This window comes from Ambystoma mexicanum, chromosome 6q, assembly GCF_040938575.1.
Source record: "Ambystoma mexicanum isolate Mex_15411 chromosome 6q, UKY_AmexF1_1, whole genome shotgun sequence".
In the NCBI taxonomy this organism is placed as follows: Eukaryota; Metazoa; Chordata; class Amphibia; order Caudata; family Ambystomatidae; genus Ambystoma; species Ambystoma mexicanum.
In genome coordinates this window covers 1,569,860,030-1,569,883,581 of record NC_090937.1, presented here as the reverse complement: position 1 = coordinate 1,569,883,581, position 23,552 = coordinate 1,569,860,030, and the positions used below count along the sequence as shown (strand labels likewise).

The window sequence follows — 23,552 nt, the reverse complement described above, 5'->3', positions numbered from 1 at the left end:
CATGAAGACAAGGACAACAGAAAAGTGACAGGACAGTACAGTAAGATTACTGGTTCTGAGTAGATTACATTACATGGATATTAGTATTTATGCAGGTCCTTTATATGAACAGTGTCTTCAGTTTCTTCCAAAAGGATAGGTAGTTAGATTCTAGTCTTGGGCTGTTTGGGAGTGTGCACCCCTGTTGAAAGGCATGCAATTTCCCTCCTATGGAGACTGCAAATCATTTGTCTTCATCCTGATTGGATTATTTCATTTAAACTCATCCATGTGGAGACAATACAAACAGAGCTGTTCTACATTGCAATATCCTGTTCTTCTTGTCTCCTTGGAGTTCCCTATAGGCCAGTCCACCCCTTCTTGTCTCTAGGGTGAGTTTGCTGTTTTCTCGTTTGAGATCACAAAAAGGTATTGTGACAAAGTCGTATGTTTTGGGCTGTCTGATGGGGTTAGAGGGAACACGGAAGTCGGGTGCAGTCACTCGCTACATGAAGCATGGCCAGAGATGGAAACAGGCGAGTCCACCACGTCCCAAACCAATCAGCAGCCTATGGAGTAATAGTTTTACATCAGATCCTAAGGAAAGCCAGAGGGTAGGATCCCCAAAAAACAGGGGCAGCCGGGACAAGGGAATTCAGGCCTGAGCTAAGGGGAACAATGTATTGCCCAAAAGACAAAGAGAAATTATTCTGAAGAGAGGACGATCAAAATAATCCCTAAATCACCCCTTTGCCACAATCAGGTTTTCTAAAACTCTTGGTCCCTTTTGCAATCTGCCTGTTAGTCTAAGGAAACCCCAGTGTCCACAGAGGTGTGCTCCCCATATCAACTTGACATTTTCCTTATAGACCATCACCCATTAACCATGTGATGTCCTGAGCGGCTCAAAGCCATATCCCTTTGCTGAATCTGCAATAGCGAGAATGGCCCTCGCCCCAGGGAGTCTCTGAGGCACAGCTGACCTTTCTTTCACCTTGGATGGCTCAACACTCTCTCGCCCTGAATGACAGGAAAACAGAGTTACTTATTTTGGGCTCAGCATATAGTCTGGAGAAGAAGGACTCTGGTTATAGTCATGTGTCTATTGCTGGATGGATGCTCAGGGAAGGATGCTCAGGAAGGATGCTCAGGAAGGATGCTCAGGAAGGATGCTCCGCATGCAGTGACTCTTGGAGTCTATCTGGGCTCCCAGCTCACGGGTAACACACACACATCTAGTCTTCGTTCGGTATTCTCTTACACGATTAGACTTCTTTAGCAAATTTGCTCATATTTATATGAGAAAGACAGGGCACCTATAGCCTCAGCAACCATCAATGCAAAACTTGATCATTGTAATAGCCGGCTGATTGGCACCTCTTAAGCTAATATCAAGAAACTTCAGGTTACCCAGAATGGGGCAGTCCGAGTAGTATGTGGATTAAGAAAACAGGATCGTGTTACTGAAGCCCGTTGCAACATTCACTGGTTACCTGTCCAGCAAGAAATACAGCACACGGAATTATCTATTGCATAAAAGGGTCATCCCAGCAATGCCCCTTTGTATCGTCCAAATCATATCAAAGATGCCCAGCAGAGGTGCACTTGAAGGTTTAATAATGCACGACTTCCTGCTCAACCACGATTTGCTTTGAATAAATATAGTGGCTCCTGCTTTGAAGTTTTGCGCACCTTTTCTGTGGAGCAGTGTTCCGATCCAACTGAAGAAAAGTATGGGACATTTCAAAAAGGAAATAACAACCTACTTCTTTAATAAAGACCCTGGCTGAGGCCCCTGTTTTTATTATTTGTACACTACCATCAATATTTGGTTGTTGTCCGTCTGTTTCTTTTGTTATATGTGCTCTTTGAGGTCTATAGGTATATAGTGCAATATAACTAATTAACTAAAGTAAGCATCCCTCACCAAGTGTGAAGAATTCAACTATCTGCATGGAGGGCTTACGCTCGCCTGAGCTCTTTGAAATATTTAATAAAATTGAATGATGTTATGTTAAGACTATTTGTACCGCGCACATTCACCCAAATGCAATTTGTGTAACGCTCACCTGATTCCCGTAGAGGCGCCGGTCTTGACTGGGCGTATACCGTATCTGCAAAGGTGATGTGTAACACACGGCTGGCTCTTTGGGCTGGACCTCTGTGCACTGTATGTCTGACTTGAAGGGTAAGATGTCTGCAGATAGAAAATATGGGATTAAGGAACTGGGTTATTGAATGTCTCTCTCTTCTTCCCTTTCTCTTCTCCTGTAGAACCCCAAAGGTTAACGCTCTCACCTTAGGTAAGTGAACGCCGTACTCTCCATCTGCCTCGGGGCAGGGTGCTGTAACCAGTTTCTTCACTGGATAAGGGGAGCAGGCCTCTTGACTTCAGAGGACTGCTGTCCGTCGTTTACTGCACGAACGGTAAGTTTCGAGTAATTCTAATGTCTTTAAAGTCTTTAGTAATGATGTTTCTTGTTTTGCAGGGTTCCGGCGATGGCGGATGACGGGCTGAAGTGAGTTGAAGATGGAGCCCGTGTGATGAATAGAAGCACCTGGAAGCACGTAAGTAAGCGCTTGTTGCCTGCTTCACGATGCGCTCTAACTGTCTTTTTATTTTGCAGGTACAAGTTCGGAGCGGCTGCAGGGTGCCGGAATACCAACTGGGTTAGATGTGGAAAGGAGTAATGGCACGTGAGTATTAAAGTTCCCCAATGTCTTTAAACGCACCTTGTTTTGTCTTTCAGATGCGGGATGCAGCGCCGAAGGCCTCCGGAGCGTGCGAAGAGTTGGTTAGCTTTTGTCTTTCAGATGCCGGAATGCAGTGTGAAGACCTCCGGAGCGCACGAAGAGTAGGTAAGCCTTTGTCTTTCAGATGCCGGAATGCAGCGCGAGGCGTTGGTGACAGCCGATGGACCAGGTAAGTGAAGAGCTGTCACTGAAGACCGTAATGCTAACCTGTTCTTTCTTGTCTTTATAGGTGTTGCTGAAGACTGGATTCAGGATGGTAAGCCTTTTTCCTTAGGCCCAGGATCAGATGCAGAAGACACGATGAGCGTTCTGCTGCAGAGGATGCAGAATAACGCAAAGCAAGATTCATCCATCGGGTGTGGTTTAAATAGCCTCCTGTAGTGCTTAGGTGTCTCCTTCCACAGCCACGCCTAGGTAAGAAAAGAGTTCCTGCTTTCCAGAAGAGTTCCAGTGTTCTGAATCTAGGGAGTGGCTCCTGCCCCACCCAACAGGAAAAGTAGTTCCAAACAGAAGAGGATCAGAGGCTCAACTGGCAGGCAAGTAAGCAGCATGGTCTGCTGCAGGTAAGTCCACCCAAGCATTATGAGCCCGGCGCTTCCAGCGCTGGGACTGGGCATATTTATGAACCTGGTGCCACTGGCGCCAGGACTGGGTCCAAAAGGTTCCAATTGGGACTGGTTGGCACTCGGAACCTGGGTTATGGATCTGCTTCCAAGGAAGTTGGGAAAACCCTGACCTTTTGGAAGCAGAGATCATGACAGTACCCCCCCTCAAGGCCCCTCCCAAACCGGGCTTCTCCGGGGGTTTTGGCTTGTCAGGAAATGTTCGGTGAAATCTTTTGATTAGGCGAGGAGCGTGGACATATTCAGCAGGTTCCCAGGATCTCTCTTGGGGGCCGTAGCCTTTCCAGTCAATTAGGTAAAATAGTTTAGATTTGGAGATCTTGGAGTCCAGAATGCTTTTGACTTTAAACTCGAGTTCTCCATCAACTAGGATAGGTTTTGGAGATTTAGTTAGTCGGGTTTGAGGTTGCACAGGTTTTAATAGAGAGACGTGGAAGACCGGATGTATCTTCATGTGCGGGGGCAAGTCCAACTTGACCGCTACTGGGTTTACTATGGTAGTGATGGAATAGGGACCAAGGTATCTTGGGTTGAATGTGCGTGGCCCTTTTAGAGGTAGATATTTGGTGGATAACCAGACTTGATCCCCTACTTGATATTGAGGGGCTTCCTTCCGATGTTGATCTGCTCCTTTCTTGTATTGTTCTTTAGCCCTTTGAAGGTGAGAAACGGCTTCCTTAAAGGCTTGGGTGATTGTAGAATGCAGGTAGTCTACTGCTGGTGTTTCAAGATCTTGGAGGGGATCCAACTCCGAGGTTCGAGGGTGACTGCCGTACAAAAGAAAAAACGGGGTTTTCCCAGTTCCCGAATGGACAGAGTTATTGTAGGCATATTCGGCTATCCAAAGGATGTCTTTCCAAGTTTTTTCAGTTTGTTGCAGCATGCAGCGTAAATACTGTTCCAGAGTTTGATTGGTCCTCTCGGTTTGTCCGTCGGTCTGAGGGTGGTGACTGGTCGATAGTCTCACATCAATTTGAGCCGACCGACAGCAACTTCGCCAAAAATGAGAAATAAATTGACTACTTCGATCCGAAATTAGAACCGAAGGAAAACCGTGCAGTCGGACGATGTTTTCGAGAAATTCTCGGGCCAGAGTTGCTGCTGTTGGCAAGCCTTTGAGCGGAATGAAATGCGCCATCTTGGAGAATAAGTCCACGATTACTAGAATCGTATTGTATCCGGAGCATGGAGGTAGATCGGTGATGAAGTCCATAGAAAGTGTATGCCAAGGGCGAGGTGGGATGTCAATAGGGCGTAAGAGGCCTGCTGGTCTTTCCTTTTGACTCTTGTTTTGGGCGCATACTCCACAGGACATTATAAAGTCTCTGATATCTTTTTTCCAAGACGGCCACCAGAAGTAGCGCTTGATCTTTTCTGAGGTCTTGGCCATACCGGGATGTCCTTCCATTAAAGAATCGTGATAACAAGAGATTACTTTTTTTTGTAAATCTGTGCCGGGTAGGTATAATCGTTCTTGGAAATACAATAATTTGTCCTTTACTGCAAAGTCCTTTCCCTGCAGATGCCAATTCTGTATGTCTGCTGGAGTTACAAGTTGCCTGGCCTTATCCTTAACTTCCTCTATGGATTCTGTGGCGATTACACCCAGAATTCTTTGTTCGGGAATAATTGGTACAGGTTTAGGGTTGATCAAGTGTTCTCCCACTCCCATTCGAGAAAGGGCATCAGCTTTACCGTTCTTTGTACCAGGTCGATAGGTAATTATGAAGTCAAACTCGGCAAAGAATAATGCCCAACGGAGTTGTCTAGAGGATTGGGCTTTTGCGGTTTTCAAATATTGCAGGTTTCGGTGATCCGTAATCACAGTAACGGTGTGTCGGGCCCCCAGCAGATAATGCCGCCAAGCCTTAAAGGCAGACTTGATAGCCAGAAGTTCCTTGTCAGTAATCGTGTAATTGATTTCAGGAGGCGAGAATTTGCGGGACCAAAATGCCACGGGATGCAACTGATTGGTTACCGGGTCCTTTTGTGATAGAACTGCCCCCATGGCAAGGCTTGAAGCATCAGTTTCCACGATGTAGGGGAGTTCGGGGCGAGGGTGTTTTAAGATTGGTGCAGAGATACATTTAGTCTTCAAATCCTGGAAAGCTTGTTCCGCCTCGGTAGACCATTCAAAATGTTTGTTTTTCTTTAACAAGGCAGTGATGGGCTGGACTATTCGAGAGAATTCGGGGATAAACCTGCGGTAAAAGTTAGCTAAGCCTAACATGCTTTGCACACCTTTTACGGAGGATGGTGATGGCCATTTGAGAACTGCATCGACCTTCTTTGAATCCATACGCACTCCGCCAGGTGATAATATGAATCCCAAGAATTCAACTTCAGTCACGTTGAAAACACATTTTTCCAACTGAGCGAAAAGTTTGTGTTGACGCAATCTTTCGAGGACCATTTTCACGTGTTTCCGATGTTCAGATTCCGATGAAGAATAAACGAGGATGTCGTCAATGTAAACAACAACACACACATCTATGAGCTCTCTGAGGACATCGTTCATAAAATATTGAAAGGCGGCCGGGGCATTGCAAAGTCCGAAGGGCATGACCTGATATTCAAATAGTCCATACTTGGTGCGGAAGGCCGTCTTCCATTCATCGCCCTCTTTTACTCGTACCAAGTGGTAAGCTCCTCTAAGATCCAGCTTTGTATATATGCATGCTTTTCTGACTTGGTCCAGGAGTTCAGGGATCAAAGGTAACGGATATCTATTCTTAACGGTGATCTGGTTCAGGGAGCGATAATCTATACAAGTTCTAAGGTCTCCTTCCTTTTTTGGAACGAAGAACCAAGCTGAAGAAGCAGGGGACTTGGAAGGACGAATAAACCCATTTGCCAGGTATTGATCCAGGTATTGTCGAAGGTGAAGGTTCTCAGGCTCGGTGAGGGCATAAATTCTACTACAAGGAGGAGTAGATCCAGGTATCAGGTCTATCTGGCAGTCATAAGACCTATGAGGAGGTAGAGAGTTAGCCTGATCCTTCCGGAAAACATCTTGGTATTCTAGGTATTCGGGAGGTAACTGGGGAGTCTCTGAAGAAATTGCTGCCAGTGCAACACCAGGTGGAGGGTGACAAGTAGAGACACATTCTGGAAACTGGACCGTTCTTGCTCGCCAATCGATCAGAGGATTGTGTTTCTCTAACCAAGGTATTCCTAGAATAATCTGAAACTGAGGGGCCTTGATCACATCGAACACGATCTTCTCATGGTGTCCATCTTGACTTACTAGCGTCACCTCTTGAGTGGTATGCGTTACTGGCCCGGAGGCTATCTCCGTACCATCCACCGTAGTAATGACGTCCTTTACAGCCTTGGGACAAAGAGTTAGATTCATCCTCAAAACCATTTCATGATCCACATAATTGCCGATGGCACCGCTGTCGACGTAAGCTTCAATTGCATGTAATCGATCCGGATTATCAGGGCTAATGAGGACCATAGGTATCACGAAATGCGAGGTCACGGAACTGGTTTTCACGCTCGGCAAGAGGACCTCTATTCTTGTCGGGCGAGGTCGTTTCCCTGCTCAGAGTTTGTAACTTTGGTAACTGCAGCTCCTACTGCCTTCTTGGCAGGTTTCACCGGACAGTCTCGAAGAAAGTGCCCTGAGTTTCCGCAATAGAGGCATAATTGCAACTGTTTTCTCCTTTCCCGCTCCTTTTGTGTTAGAGGACCTTTCAGACCCCCTATTTGCATGGGTTCCCCGGGGTCTACTCCTTTGGAAGGAGTTGGCGGTTTGGAAAATACTCGAGCATCAAACTTGGAACGATCGGCCTTCCTGTTCTGCAGTCTGTGATCTATTTGAACGACTCAGTCTATATAGTCCGAACAATCTTGTGGGGGATTCACTACTTGGGCTAACACATCTTTGAGCTCTCCACGTAGACCTCTATAAAACAGCGTAATCCTTTTGTCCTCAGGCCATTGAGTTTCCACTATCAGTCTGTTGAAAGACGCAATATAAGCCAAAAGGTCTTGATTACCTTGTCGCAACGAAAGAAGCTCATTGTCCAAGGCCTGCCCCTGTGAATGTCTTGCGAACAGTTTTTCCATACTGAGCTGAAAAGCTTGAAAATCATGGAGGACCGGATCATCTTGATTTACTAGAGGGATCGACCAGTCTGCCGCATTGCCACTAAGGTACGAAAGCACAAAAGCTACTTTTGCTTGATCAGTTGGAAAGGCTGCTGGCCGGCATAAGAAATGCAACCGGCAGTGATTGATAAATACTGCAAACCTCTTTGGGTCACCAGAAAATCGTTCGGGCGGAGCCAGAGGTACATTCCCAGGTAGGTTGATCTGCACTGGATTCATAGAGGATGTAGAAGGAAGATTTCACCCAGATGCGAGTAACGGGGTCTGTCCGGCTTGTGACTGTAGCAATTGTCTAGCGAGATCATCTGTTCGCTCCTTGGAAATAATCAGTTCCCTTCTTAGAGCGTTCGTTTCCTGACGGGCTGCATGCACTTTTGCCCTTAGTTCCCCAAGTAACTGGGCTAGCTGGTCGGTATCCGAGGTTTCCATAGCGCCTGGGCGGGAGTTTTGTGGTAGACTTTGCGTTCTGTAACGCTCACCTGATTCCCGTAGAGGCGCCGGTCTTGACTGGGCGTATACCGTATCTGCAAAGGTGATGTGTAACACACGGCTGGCTCTTTGGGCTGGACCTCTGTGCACTGTATATCTGACTTGAAGGGTAAGATGTCTGCAGATAGAAAATATGGGATTAAGGAACTGGGTTATTGAATGTCTCTCTCTTCTTCCCTTTCTCTTCTCCTGTAGAACCCCAAAGGTTAACGCTTTCACCTTAGGTAAGTGAACGCCGTGCTCTCCATCTGCCTCGGGGCAGGGTGCTGTAACCAGTTTCTTCACTGGATAAGGGGAGCAGGCCTCTTGACTTCAGAGGACTGCTGTCCGTCGTTTACTGCACGAACGGTAAGTTTCGAGTAATTCTAATGTCTTTAAAGTCTTTAGTAATGATGTTTCTTGTTTTGCAGGGTTCCGGCGATGGCGGATGACGGGCTGAAGTGAGTTGAAGATGGAGCCCGTGTGATGAATAGAAGCGCCTGGAAGCACGTAAGTAAGCGCTTGTTGCCTGCTTCACGATGCGCTCTAACTGTCTTTTTATTTTGCAGGTACAAGTTCGGAGCGGCTGCAGGGTGCCGGAATACCCACTGGGTTAGATGTGGAAAGGAGTAATGGCACGTGAGTATTAAAGTTCCCCAATGTCTTTAAACGCACCTTGTTTTGTCTTTCAGATGCGGGATGCAGCGCCTAAGGCCTCCGGAGCGTGCGAAGAGTTGGTAAGCTTTTGTCTTTCAGATGCCGGAATGCAGTGTGAAGACCTCCGGAGCGCACGAAGAGTAGGTAAGCCTTTGTCTTTCAGATGCCGGAATGCAGCGCGAGGCGTTGGTGACAGCCGATGGACCAGGTAAGTGAAGAGCTGTCACTGAAGACCGTAATGCTAACCTGTTCTTTCTTGTCTTTATAGGTGTTGCTGAAGACTGGATTCAGGATGGTAAGCCTTTTTCCTTAGGCCCAGGATCAGATGCAGAAGACACGATGAGCGTTCTGCTGCAGAGGATGCAGAATAACGCAAAGCAAGATTCATCCATCGGGTGTGGTTTAAATAGCCGCCTGTAGTGCTTAGGTGTCTCCTTCCACAGCCACGCCTAGGTAAGAAAAGAGTTCCTGCTTTCCAGAAGAGTTCCAGTGTTCTGAATCTAGGGAGTGGCTCCTGCCCCACCCAACAGGAAAAGTAGTTCCAAACAGAAGAGGATCAGAGGCTCAACTGGCAGGCAAGTAAGCAGCATGGTCTGCTGCAGGTAAATCCACCCAAGCATTATGAGCCCGGCGCTTCCAGCGCTGGGACTGGGCATATTTATGAGCCTGGTGCCACTGGCGCCAGGACTGGGTCCAAAAGGTCCCAATTGGGACTGGTTGGCACTCAGAACCTGGGTTATGGATCTGCTTCCAAGGGAGTTGGGAAAACCCTGACCTTTTGGAAGCAGAGATCATGACAATTTGGCGTGAGATTGAGTAAGGTGGAGGACTGCCCACGCGTTATGGGAAAGGGAGGGCTTTCAGGAAGCGCCTAAATTGCAGATGGTTCTCCGTCGTCCTACGTTCAGAGGACAAACCATTGCAGAGTTTGGCAGCTGCAAAAGCAAAAGCTTGTCCATCAACCCGTGAGAGCCAGATTTTAGGAATCACTACCAAATTGGCCAGACCAGAACGGAGCAATCGTTCAGGGATATAATGGCAGAATTTGTCGCTAAGATATTCAGTTTAGTTCTTTGCCCTACTGGGAGCCAGTTCAGAGACGGGAGGACCGGGCTGTTGGGTGTCCTGACCCACGTTTGAGCTATCATGCTGCAACATTTGGTGCTCTGGGCTTAGAAAATCCAAGATGGCCAAAAAGCCCACATGTACGCCAGAATAGGAAAACTGTGCAGTACTGCCATGGAAAACATCATGATGGCCAGAAATTCCCAGAAAATGCACAGGGAAATGCATGAAGAATAGGCTGCCACCTATTTTTCCTATGTTGTGAGCACAGGAGGGCACTGCCTAAAACCACCATTGGGCTACCCACACAGTAGCCTGAAACCATTGGGAATGGCAATGCTGATTGCCAAAAGCAACCTAGAACTGTGGGGAATTCATTTTCTTAAATCCCAAAAATGGTTTCAGAAAGCCGGCGTTTTAAAACCACCAGACTTGTGTGTAAAACTGAACAAATGAAACAAAACCAGACCAAGGAAGGACTTGCTAAGAGGTGGATACAATGTAAAACTATACTCTGAAATGACTTGAAGGAAGTAATTATTTAATGTGTATGTAAAAATCGTAATAGACTTAAACTGGGGGACAAAAAGTGACATTTAGCTGAAACCTGGCTTAATGAAACTGAATTCTGCCTGACATCTACCCCCACAGGAGTTAAAACCTGCTCAGCCACTCTTCCCCTTGCCAAAAGGAGTTGTCACCTCTCTGATTAGATTAGGGGTGGAGCAGCTACAGGGAGTTGAACAACGGCCTGTCCTGGGCCCAGGCAGATGGTTTATTAGGGGGATCGTAAATGGCTTCCTTTTGAACAAAGCCCTTCCTTGACTCAGGCAGTTATAGTTATATTGGGGGTGTCGCAAAAGTGGCTTCCTCTTGGTAGAAACGGGGAGGGGCAGCCCCTCTGAGGACAGGCTGAGCTTAAAGAAAGTGGATAGACTGGTTTCTCCACCATGTGACCTGGGAAGACACACCCCTGTTGGCCAGAATATGATTTTAAGAAAGATGTAAAACTCATGGTGCGGACTTGTCAAAATTATCTTAATGATACCATAATTCTTGTGATTTTTCTGCCCACATTTTAAGAGGTTTTAGGACCTGGTGGTATGATCTGGGGGGTTGCTAGCGGAAAATAGGGTTTCACTCCAAATGTCTGCATGTTAAAAATCTGACACTTCATCAATTAATGTCCACACTCCTTGCGCACATGTGTGTAAATTTGGGTAAATGTCCGATATTGCAAAACCAGTTAAAAAGTGCAAAATGTTGCCATTTCTGAATGCAAGCCCCCAGGAAGAGCAGAGTTTGAACAGAGTATACCTCATGTGATATGTGATGGGCGCATATAATTTTAAACAACTGTGTATCTGTGCAATATGTATTTGAATCAAATATAGATTTGTGGGCAAACTGACCAGGGGAGGATCCTCTGACCCATAAAACCTACAGCATCACTCTGACTCACATTTCCTTCCCCCAATCATGGGAGAGGGGAGAATTGGGCCAATGACAAGTAGAGAGGGACAGGCTTAGCTAGGCCCAGGCACACACCCATTTTCAAAACACATAAAAAGAGACTGCTGGGACAGGTAGAGACATTCAAATCCAGTTGCTACAACGCGCTCTGCCGGACCACACAACATCCAGAAGATACCAGATCCAACACTTAGACTTTAAAACTCCAAAGAACTTGATTCAGAACTCAAAGCAAGGGCCTAAACCCACAAACTGAGAACTCTTCTCAGCAGGCCTCAGCATCCAGCAAACCTAACAGCGGTAGCAGCATCCAGGAGCCGTGCAGATCAGCGCTGTGTCCAGAGAAAGCTGTGCAGAAAGATCCAGGAGCTGTGCACAGACGCTGTACCCAGAGATCCAGGAGCCGGGCCAGGAGCAGTGTCAGACCAGACCAGCAGAGCAGAGACCAGACGCTGTGCGGAGAGACCGTCCGGGGCGAAACCATAAACGAAGCCATCTTGACCCGATCCGTGAGACCTAGACCTTCCAAATACATTGTGAGTACAGCTAGGACGGTGTGAAACCAAATCTCTTAGTTTCCAGTGATATAATTCAATCTATTTAATCTAAGAAGAACTGCCTCCTAACTGTCACTTGTCAATTCTGCAGCCGCATAGCTGTCACCTGTCATTTTTAAAAGCTGTCACCTGTCAATTTGAGTTACTTTAAATTCGAAAAACAACCTTTACAAGATCGTTCATATCTTTGGAACCGTTTGGGTTAGAAACTTGGTTTAACTTTCCTCTGAAAGCTTAGAATCTTAGCTTTTCCTACTCCTTATACTTTTGCCGTAATCGTGATTCACGCATTCGCGAATTGTGCCGCGATTCGCGATTTGGTTAAAAATCCAGCCACGTGTGAAAACAGCAGCTTCCTTGCTTTCCTTTGCCAAAAATTTGTTTAACCTGCTAGTTACTCCTAGAGCATTGTTAAAGGGAGCCTGAGCTCATCCCAAGTATCTTTCGCTCACCCTGAACCTCCTAAAGGGAATTAAAACCATTTTCAGCATATTCCTCACTTCATTGCCAGCACATATAAAAGCATTTTGGGCCTGTGTTTCAACTTCTATCCGTAGTCTAAGCTTCCTGGGGTGAACTGAATTACATTTGATTGCATGTCTGAGAACTGTGTGCTACTCTTCATTTCCTTACATTGCATAAGGGGGGGAGTGGATTGCCAGAGAAAAGTGATTTCATTGTTTTGTTGAAATCATATTGAGTATTTTCTGTACTGCATTTTCATTCAACATTGCATCCATCTGAACTTATATAAAGCATTCTCTACCACCTTATTCTTCTGTTCCTATTCACAAGTGTGCTACCTCATCCTTATACTACTCCTGGGTAACCAAATCAGTTCACTAGCAGGACATTATTCACTGTTGATCACTGCTTATGTTTTAAGTGTGATATTAATTAGTAATTCATTATAAAAGTGTGATATATATATATACTGTTAATTTTTTTTCAAATTAACCTTTTAAACTTGCAAAACAGAACTACTTCTTGGCTCAGTGGGGTCAGGGGGATTCTAAGAGAGGGGTGTTATATAGGGGTAGTCATCCAGAACTCATGAACTGGACATAAAGATATATCAATAAGGGTTTCCATTCAGTATCCCAGACTAGGCATTGACTTAGCTGTAGTGTTGAATTGAATCCTCTTACAGGGCTAATGATGGCAGACCAACCTCAGGTAAATGTATGGGGCTAGTCCACACACATTTTCCTATGCTCACACCATGACAAACAAATAGACCTGTGTACTCTAGGTCGACACAGCCTACAGGTACAGTCCACTTTGTCCAATTAAATTGGAATGTGAACCATAGAGAGATCCATTAACCAGATTAACTCTTTGATCAACAACAGAAAGGAAGAGCACTCTGGCTATGACCTCATACATACAGGAGATAGTTGTTGGTAAGGACCAGGATTGGTCATTAAGGTAGGCTTAGCCTACACCAATCACTGTGGCTTACTTGGCTTTAAAAGAGGTCTGAGCCCCTCTTTTGGCAGATCATCTGAAGACTTCACTTGAAGTAACACAGAAGAACTACATCTTGGACCATGGCTGAAGGTACAGTCTGCCTTACATTTTCTGCCACTGAAGGAAGGCTGGGCTTTCCAAGAAGGAAGCAAGATCCCTCCCCTAAACATCTCCCTGGGAATAGAGGGAGATAAAGACCTGCCAGCCACTCAGAACCCAGCTAGCACACAGCGTGCCCTGCTATGCTCTGCAGAAAGCAAGGATCGGAAAGTGCCAGAAGGTCTTTGAACCTACAACCTAGAACAAGGCAGCTGCCTGCAACGCACTCCTCAGCTTTGGTCTGTCTACCTTAAAGAACAGCATAAGCCCATTAAAGAAGCTGAGAGAAGTGCCTCGACGAGCATCTACCGACGTCTACTTTAAAGGACATTTTTGAGCCAGTTGAGTTCCTTGAGCAGCAACCGACTGAAACGCTGACCGTTGTCAAGCCGATGTCGCTTAAAGACATCTGAGATATCTTGACCAGTGCTTCAGATTCACAGTACAGCACTGAGACAGCGATTCCTGAGCCGCCATGTAGACCAGCCTGCTTTGTTTGCCAAACCTTTGTGCCGCCTGATACCTGCAGCGACTCCTGTCTTGCACTCTGTCACAGAAGCCTGCAAAGCACCCTGACACCAACTCAACCCTGTCAAGCACCAAGAATTCCTACAGCACAAGATACATTGTGGTTCTGTCATACTGGCCCCTAGAGACATATTAAGACCCATTGCTCCCTTGCTGAAGCCAAGAAGCATTAAATTGCTGTGGTTATTAACCTTACCAACTATCATCCTGTCATTATCCAGGGTGAATTCCTTGTCCTTCTTTGAAACGGTCTGTCCTCTGCATTCTTTTACAGGTTGGGTTGTATTTCATAGTGTTGCTACAACTGTCTGTTGTGATATAAATAAAGTAGATATGTGTGATACAAGCTTGACTGCACAATCCCTTTTATCATTGGGTAATAATTGTGTTTTTGCTGTTTTGCTACTAACCAATTATCCAGGAGCATTCAAAAATGAGCATGCCGTTCCGTCAACGTTACCAAAATTGGAAGAGGAGGTTTAAAATGTGCCTCTTATTCCAATCTATTCGGATCCCTTCTCGTGTATTAGAGGTGTGGGCTGATTGATGGTTTAGAAAGTTGATTGGGGGCCATAGGATTTGTGCACAGAAGAATTGTCTTAGAACAGCGGAGCCTACAACTGATTTAGCAAGCGTCGGTGGTTCAAGCTGTTCACAATCAACAAATGTTTAACAATACTTTCAGATCAGGAAGACTGAAAGTTACTTCCCAGTGGTGGAAGGCAAATGCTCAGGGAATACTCGTGTAGGATCGGAGTATGGGGGGCACCACCCCAGCTGGTGCTATGCCAGTAACGAGACAAGTGGCAGCAGCACCGATCAAACAGTATGGCAGCCACAAGGTCAGATGTCCCACTTTACTGTTCGCCCTGAGGAGCCAGGCTGGCAATCGCAAAGAAAATCACAAAAGCACAAAAGCAAGAATAATTGCAGCATCCAATCACAGCACGGTGCTGGTCATGCACCACAGCTGAAGGTAGTCTGGCATCACAGACCTGGGAGGCAATTCCACCAGAGCATCCAGAGCAGTGACATTGTAAGCCAGGTGTGGTGGGAGTTGAAAGAAGTGCTGCATTAGCAGTGCAAGGTGAGTGAGGTGATGCAACAGAAGACCGAAAGCAAAGTAAGGCAGAGGTAGAAGCAGTGCCGGGTGACCTGAAAGAGATGAGAGCTAGGGAGGCAGGAGGAGCGGCAAAGTAAGATCAGAGCTGGAGTGGAAAGGAGTAAAGGAAGCTATTACAGAACTGGAAGGGAGAGGAGTAAAGGAAAAGATTACAGGGCTGGAGGGGAGAGGAGTAAAATACACTATTAAAGTACTAGAGGAGTAAAGGAAACGATCACAGTGCTGGAGGGGAGAGGAGTAAAGGAAATGATTACAACGCTGGAGGGGAGAGGAGTAAATGAAACTATTAAAGTACTAGAGGAGTAAAGGAAATGATTACAACGCTGGAGGGGAGAGGAGTAAAGGAAACTATTAAAGTGCTAGAGGAGTAAAGGAAACTATCACAGTGCTGGAGGGGAAAGGAGTAAAGGAAATGATTACAACGCTGGAGGGGAGAGGAGTAAAGGAAACTATTAAAGTACTAGAGAAGTAAAGGAAATGATTACAACGCTGGAGGGGAGAGGAGTAAAGGAAACTATTAAAGTACTAGAGGAGTAAAGGAAATGATTACAACGCTGGAGGGGAGAGGAGTAAAGGAAACTATTAAAGTGCTAGAGGAGTAAAGGAAACTATCACAGTGCTGGAGGGGAAAGGAGTAAAGGAAATGATTACAACGCTGGAGGAGAGAGGAGTAAAGGAAACTATTAAAGTACTAGAGGAGTAAAGGAAACTATTACAGTGCTGGAGGGGAGAGGAGTAAAGGAAATGATTACAACGCTGGAGGGGAGAGGAGTAAAGGAAACTATTAAAGTACTAGAGGAGTAAAGGAAACTATCACAGTGCTGGAGGGAAGAGGGGTAAAGGAAATGATTACAACGCTGGAGGGGAGAGGAGTAAAGGAAACTATTAAATTGCTAGAGGAGTAAAGGAAACTATCACAGTGATGGAGGGGAGAGGAGTAAAGGAAATTATTACAACGCTGGAGGGGGGAGGAGTAAAGGAAATTATTAAAGTACTAGAGGAGTAAAGGAAACTATCACAGTGCTGGAGGGGAGAGGAGTAAAGGAAATGATTACAACGCTGGAGGGGAGAGGAGTAAAGGAAACTATTAAAGTACTAGAGGAGTAAAGGAAACTATTACAGTGCTGGAGGGGAGAGGAGTAAAGGAAATGATTACAACGCTGGAGGGGAGAGGAGTAAAGGAAACTATTAAAGTACTAGAGGAGTAAAGGAAACTATCACAGTGCTGGAGGGAAGAGGGGTAAAGGAAATGATTACAATGCTGGAGGGGAGAGGAGTAAAGGAAACTATTAAATTGCTAGAGGAGTAAAGGAAACTATCACAGTGATGGAGGGGAGAGGAGTAAAGGAAACTATTAAATTGCTAGAGGAGTAAAGGAAACTATCACAGTGCTGGAGGGGAGAGGAGTAAAGGAAATGATTACAACGCTGGAGGGGAGAGGAGTAAAGGAAACTATTACAGCGCTGGAGTGGAGAGGAGTAAAGGAAACTATTATAGCGCTGGAAGGGAGAGGAGTAAAGGAACCTATTACAGCGCTGGAGAGGAGAGGAGTAAAGAAAACTGTTACAGTGCTGGAGTGGAGCAGAGTAAAGGAAACTATTACTGCGTTGGAGGGGAGGGGAGCAAAGAAAACTATTACAGCGCTGGAGGTGAAAGGAGTAAAGGAAACTATTACAGCGCTGGAGTGGACAGGAGTAAAGGAAACTATTACAGTGCTAGTGTGGAGCGGAGTAAAGGAAACTATTACAGAACTGGAAGGGAGAAGAGTAAAGGAAAAGATTACAGGGCTGGAGGGGAGAGGAGTAAAATACACAATTAAAGTACTAGAGGAGTAAAGGAAACTATCACAGTGCTGGAGGGGAGAGGAGTAAAGGAAATGATTACAACGCTGGAGGGCAGAGGAGTAAAGGAAACTATTAAAGTGCTAGAGGAGTAAAGGAAATTATCACAGTGCTGGAGGGGAGAGGAGTAAAGGAAATGATTACAACGCTGGAGGGGAGAGGAGTAAAGAAAATTATTAAAGTACAGGAGGAGTAAAGGAAACTATCACAGTGCTGGAGGGAAGAGGGGTAAAGGAAATGATTACAACGCTGGAGGGGAGAGGAGTAAAGGAAACTATTAAAGTGCTAGAGGAGTAAAGGAAACTATCACAGTGCTGGAGGGAAGAGGAGTAAAGGAAATGATTACAACACTGGAGGGGAGAGTGGTAAAGCAACCTATTAAAGTGCTAAAGGAGTAAAGGAAACTATCACAGTGCTGGAGGGGAGAGGAGTAAAGGAAACTATTAAATTGCTAGAGGAGTAAAGGAAACTATCACAGTGCTGGAGGGGAGAGGAGTAAAGGAAACTACAGTGCTGGAGGGGAGAGGAGTAAAGGAAATGATAACAGTGCCGGAGGGGAGAGAAGTAAAGGAAACTATTAACGTGCTAGAGTAGTAAAGGAAACTATCACAGTGCCGGAGGGGAGTGGAGAAAAGGAAACTATTAAAGTGCTGGAGGAGTGAAGGAAACTATCACAGTGCTGGAGGGGAGAGGAGTGAAGGAAACGATCACAGTGCTGGAGGGGAGAGGAGTAAAGGAAATTATGACAGCACTGTAGGTGAGAGGAGTAAGCAAACATTGACCAGTTAAGGGGAGTCAGCAAAATAGGTGGAATAAATGTGAAGTGGGAAACAAAAAGGGCATAAAGTAGCATAGAACTGAAAAGGGGAAGCTTTAGCTGAAGAAGTGGTGCAAAGCAGAGATACCTGATGAGAAAACTGGGGAACCGTTGGATGCAAAGAGAGAAAGAGGAGAGAAGCCAGAAGGGAGAAGAGCCAGAATCATGCAGGGGAGAAACCAAGGAGCCAGAAGGAGAAGTGAGGCAGGTCTGATTGTTGGGGGGCATCTAGACAATAGAGAATGGAGGAGACAGTACAGAAAGGGGCTTCACAAGAGGACTAATGTGTTAGCAAGTTATATTGCAATGTTGCCTGCAAGACTTCCAAAGTGCATATCCAAAAATCCCCGAACCCAGTGACATCTTGTGCGATGTGTTGCAGCGGCAGGAAGACTTGCGACAAGCCTGGACCCCCATACTCAGGAGTTTGGGAGGACCACCTGGAGCGATCACAACACCTGGACTACAGCAACAACAGCAAAGGGACCCAAGCAGAAGAAAGTGAAAGGCATTGCTTTAACCCGTTGCTGTGGGGCAACGCATGGAAGGGGAGCTGGTGATGCTGGGGTGCATCTCTTTCCTGTCTGTAGCCTTGCTGGAGGTAGTTGAGAGGACAGAAACGCCCTATCTAGAGGTGTGATTCCTCTGCTGGCTATTCCTCGCTCTCAAGGCCTTGGGGTCATAGCGATAAGGAGGCCACAAATGTCCCTTTCTGCACTGGTGGTGCCCATGTTGGCAACAGCTTGGGTGAGGCCTCTATCTGTAGAAGGTGGAGTATGGTGGACAAACACTATTGACATGGTATCGGACAAGGGCTTCCCAGCTGAACCTTTGTGAAAATATCCTCATCTTGAAAAGAAGACGCCCAGGAAGTTGACAATAAAATCGGTAACCCTTTTCAGGAGTGGGGTCAATGAGGAAGTAACGCATCACATTTCAGAGAACCTCGGTTGTTTCCCTTTCCACCTAAATGTATGATGGTCTCCTTTAAGGTAAAGGTAGCTGCCAGTAGCCTACAGGTGCTCCTTGGCTTCCCCTGCTGAAGCATGCTAATGACGTCATTGGACAGGGAGCTAAAAATCTGAGACGCCCCCCTTCACCACGGGTTCGGTCAAACTGTAACTTATCGTATTCTATAAAGAGTTCCCCGAATCTCTGAAGATGGATTTCCTTCGATCCTGTTTTTCAAGCATGGATGAATTTACTCTGCTAAACCCCGAATCACACAAAGAAAATGTTTTTTTTTTAATTGGTTGAACGATTAATATTAAAAACATTATTATAAGGATTTCATATTTTGTGAATATTGTATAAGTAGCAATAATCGCAAGCAATGCTCACCTTGACTGATTTAGAAAAGAAATTGTATTTTTGGGAGGGCAATATACTGCGGTTTAAGTCCAAATTATCGTGTGAAAAACGTAAGAGTTAAATGTTACAGTTAAAAGTTAACCGCATGTATGATTTTTTAATGGCACATTGCATTGATGAGTGTGAATATATACCTTTTGTCAAAATGTTTACAAATAAAAAAGTTAACAGATGCAGTTTAATGCAGGAGCCTTACTTGTGATCACATGGGAAGAGTGGAATGCTACGGGACATACTGGGTATATCTGAAAGATGCGTTGAAATAGCTATGCAAAGATATGGGAAGAGCAAGGTTTGGAGATTGGAGTTGTGTGGTTAAAGGAAATGTATATGGCTCTTTAAAAAAAAAATCAGGAAAAATGTAGTCAGTAGAGGTTGTCCCTGATTCAGTCTTCATATGAGTTTCAATTTTTTGACACATTATCATTTATTAGATTGGATCTGATTGGCCCTCGCCGGGTCATTACCCAGTGACAAAGACTCACCTTCTGTGGGTCCAAGCTACACGTTCCTTTCCTCTCTTCGTCAGGCTGACATGGAAAGAGAGAAGAGACTACACCTTCTCCACGTTTCATGGTGGCCATTTTGTTTGTTTACTTGTTTTTCCTATCTTTTTAATGGCTGCCATGTAAAGGGAAAAGGGACTACATGGAGTCCCTTCTCCCCGATAGCTGACGGCCATTTATTTTGCATTTCTTTCATGAGTCACAACGCTGTGTCTCAACTCGAAACGAAATTGCTGTTAGTACCCCGGGACAGTGTGCCGGGGTACTAAAAGCAATAGCGCCCTCAGGCTTTTAACCCTCACCATGAAGGCATTACCTGACTGGTAATGCCCCGCCTTCTTGGATTCTATTGCTTTATAATAGTTCTTTGTAATAAATGTATGGTCTAATTTCTTCAGATATTACTTTCATCGGATTTATATTTGTTGGAGAAATATGGGTTCTTGATCTGCTCTAGGTGAATCAAGGCTTTCAGACTTACCAGCGTTGACACTCTTTTGGGGGACCTCAAGGGGGAAATGGAATAAGAAAAAGTCTGCTTTGCTATCCTAAAATATTTTTCTCTGAAAATTCAACTGTTGAACAACAAAGAATCGTAATAGAGCGGGTTTTGTGGATCGTCTTCTGACCTGTTCAATTTCCGGCTGCAGCGGGCTGTACAGAGATCTGGTCTCAACATGTTCCGGCACCACGTCTTGCTTTCGGAGGGCGTACAGAGCAAGTCGTTCATTTTTGGCGCCCAGGTGTGGATTGGGCGGCTTGCTTCCTTCTGTCAAGAAAATAATACAAATCACCTTAATATGTTAACAGCATTGAAAGGAGGTTTGCAAATAGTAACATGTGTCTGCAATTTACCAACAATGCCCTGCGCTCTGCCACGCCTGTCAATCTTCATTTGGCAAAAAGCTGCTTGAATCCATTCATGAAGAAGAAGTCTTCAAAGCAAATCCCCTTTAGGAGCTGGTCAGGCACCAGGTCAGTAGTGACCGGCTCCCGCTATAATGAACTGAGATCCAGAGCATCGGATCCGACTGCTCGAATCTGCCTCATTGCAGTCCAATGGGGTGTTACTGCTCCAACTTAAAATATTCAACATGTTTTCCATCACCATGTACAATAAAAGGTTCAAATCTGGCAGAGTTAGTCTAACAGGAAACAACTCAAAATGCACCTCTTCACCCAAAGCTTAGGCCACTAAGTGCCCCCTCTCATCTAGCTCGTCACCACCACCTCCTGCTACTACCTGTAATCGAAAGCATTGTATGTTGTTATGTTCACGCCATCTATGTGCAATGCCATTATTATTGCTGTGTTTGTCTTGTACCTGCATGTGATACAACTGTAACATCTACACTCTGTAAGAAAGCTCCCAGGTGCACTACATAAACTTCAAAGTAAATAAACAAGTAAGTAAATAAATAAATAAATAAATAAATAAATAAATAATGACATTTGCGGGCTAACATAATGCCACATTGTGGATGCCAGGACACAGCGATGGCTGATCAATAAAGCATCTGCTCTATTTGCTGGCAAATCTACAATATGGAATGCCCTGTTATCTGGATTTATATACTGTGTTATCGGCATTTCATTACCATATTACTAGCCATGACAGGTGCCAGTTGACAGAACATGTGTATAATAACGTGCCAGATAATATTAACTGGCAATGTACATCGACTGGCCCTCTAATAAACATTTGTAGCAATAGATTCAGTTCTTGTTTTACAGTTAGTGTATTATTTACCCCACTCACTGTATACTACCAATAAGGTGTTCCTGCTTGTATAGCTACCTTTTGCAGGGCCTCAGGTTTTTTTACCCATGACCACTTCTCAAACAGGATGAGCCGTGGGCCCAGTGATGCTAGCGGAAGACGGGTCTGTGGGAATTCTAGCTAGTCTTCTTTGGCCCAACCATCAAGCATCTGCCACCTGTTATCGAAGTGAGTGGGAACGTTCGGGAGCGGTGTTCCTCTCATTTGATTATTTTCTGTTTACCCAGTCTTCTACTTTTTACAACCATATACACCCTTCTATACAGAGGCTTTATCCTTTTGTGTCCCTGTGTAAGTGTAAAGCTGTAACAGGAATGTTTGTTATTAGTCCTTTGGACTATTGCAATCCTCAGGCCACAATCCCTTGTCATGTGTTGCACTAGGCTTCCGCCTACCCTCTCCAATGCCGAGGCACACAGTACCACTACTTTTTTTGGTACACTGTCTGCCACTAACAATCTGCACGTGATATCCTTATAGGGACGTATATTAACTCAATTAGGAACAGAATAATGTGTGTGCCACGCTGCCCCTTTATTTTTATATCATTTTTATATCACTCATGGATACATTTGTATTTATTTATTTATTTTTTAATGTATTGAGTGCTCTAAACCCAAGGGCATCAAGGTGCTGGTTACAGACAGTGGTATCAATTGTGACGCTTATAGAAGAGTAGGTACATGTAAACAGTTCAGACATTTTAATTCAACAGTCTAATAAAGGAATCAGTAACTTGCATTTACTGGACATTATCTGATCCTTATGCTTTGTTCATGTATCCAATACATACAAATGTTAACCCTTTAACATAATTTAGACGGGTGATAGTAAGGTTTGCAAACATAAACATCTGAAAAACTCTGGAACTGCTCTGCTGAAGGTCTGAACACCAAACACCTCTGAGGTTCTCCCCCATGGCCAGTGTTCTGAGTTCGGAAGTCTGGCAGCAGAAGACTTCCTGCACAGAGGTCACATGAGGTTTAAGATGTTTGCAGAGCAGACCTCAGGACGCCGTGACTTCATGAGCGCGCGTACAGCGCGCCAACTCTGGCGAAGCCTTTTATGCGGATGGGACTCCGAATGGCTGCCAGGACTCAAGAGGCAGCTTCTGGTGTCGAGGTGGCAATAAAACCTTTCTGCTAGAACAATGGGGGGCTTCAAGAAGAGCTCTGTGCACTGATGTGCTTGTAAAACCCACACTCAGTTTATGTCTTCGCTTTATGCAGCCAGGTTAGGAAGTGATTCTGGGCTGTTCGCGCAGCTGGCTGCCAGATTGTCTTAAGGTCAACTGGGAGGCGATGTACTGTCTATGGAGTCGCTGCCCGTGGAACCAAGAAAAGTGGGGTGGGGGGAGGAGGTGCTCTCACTGCTCCATCTCCTGTAAACAGTAATTCCCATAGCTGGCCCTAAAGCATTGGGAGCCAGGTCATATGAGCGGAGGATAGCACAGGGGCAACGTGCTGGTCTTGAAAGGAAGACCACGCAGAGCAACAGAGGTTCGAATCCCGGATATGCGCTTAGAAACCAAACTCGTATCAGTATTAAGCGTGTTATGAAAAACCAATACATAAATAAATAAGGTGTTGAAGGCCAACTAAATGAAGGGCCTTGACCTGCTGTGTGCAGACATTACCGGCAACGCCTTGATGATTAGTGCATGTTGATTGGTGCATGTTGATTGGTGCATGCTTGGTGCATGCTTGCTAGAGTAGTCTTTGCTAAACAGAGGCCACGTGGATAGGGTTGGGAATCTGCCTCGAAACCCCTGTTAATGACAGGCTCATAGAACTGCACCTTAAATTTGCCATCTAAAAGCAGTGTCTCCTTGACAAAGATTGCCTAATCGTTCTTGTAACCAGACAGTCATTTGATTCCTGCATTGAAGGGAGGGTGTGTGAAACTTAAACAGTGCCACTGCGAGGCAGTGACAGCACCTCTTGTTGCATGACAAAGGATGAGTGCATTGGTATGCAAGCAGTGCTATACGTGCAGGTGATCACAAAGGTTGATTCACGCATAGAGTGTGATTGTGACTGATTTTAACTTTTAATCCAGGTTTTGGCACTGTGGGACCCAGTAGCTCTCATACTTGTGAGTTTGTAATTAAGTAATAACACCCGATCCGATGGGCCAGATCGGGAGCTCACAGCCTGGGGCCCAAGCTACAGGCCTAGGCACAGAGAGGGTCTTAACGATGTGCCCAGGTGGCATTAACACCCTGCGAGCAATTTGACCGTCTGCACAGTGAGTGTGCGTTCACCTAGGCTTTTTCAATTTTTTTATAAAATAGAATGATGGCAGACCAACCTCAGAAAATTGCAT

General features: G+C 45.3%; 1 protein-coding gene across 9 annotated transcripts in view; it reads right to left on the bottom strand.

The window, feature by feature from the left end:
• DYSF (dysferlin) overlaps positions 1–23,552 on the bottom strand; it is a 1,254,081-nt gene that overhangs the window by 150,328 nt on the left and 1,080,201 nt on the right. For all 9 annotated transcript variants that reach the window (XM_069632290.1, XM_069632293.1, XM_069632296.1 and 6 more), the window contains one exon: positions 20,077–20,216. In XM_069632290.1, the coding sequence (XP_069488391.1) occupies positions 20,077–20,216 (140 nt within the window). The remainder of the gene's footprint in view (positions 1–20,076; positions 20,217–23,552) is intronic.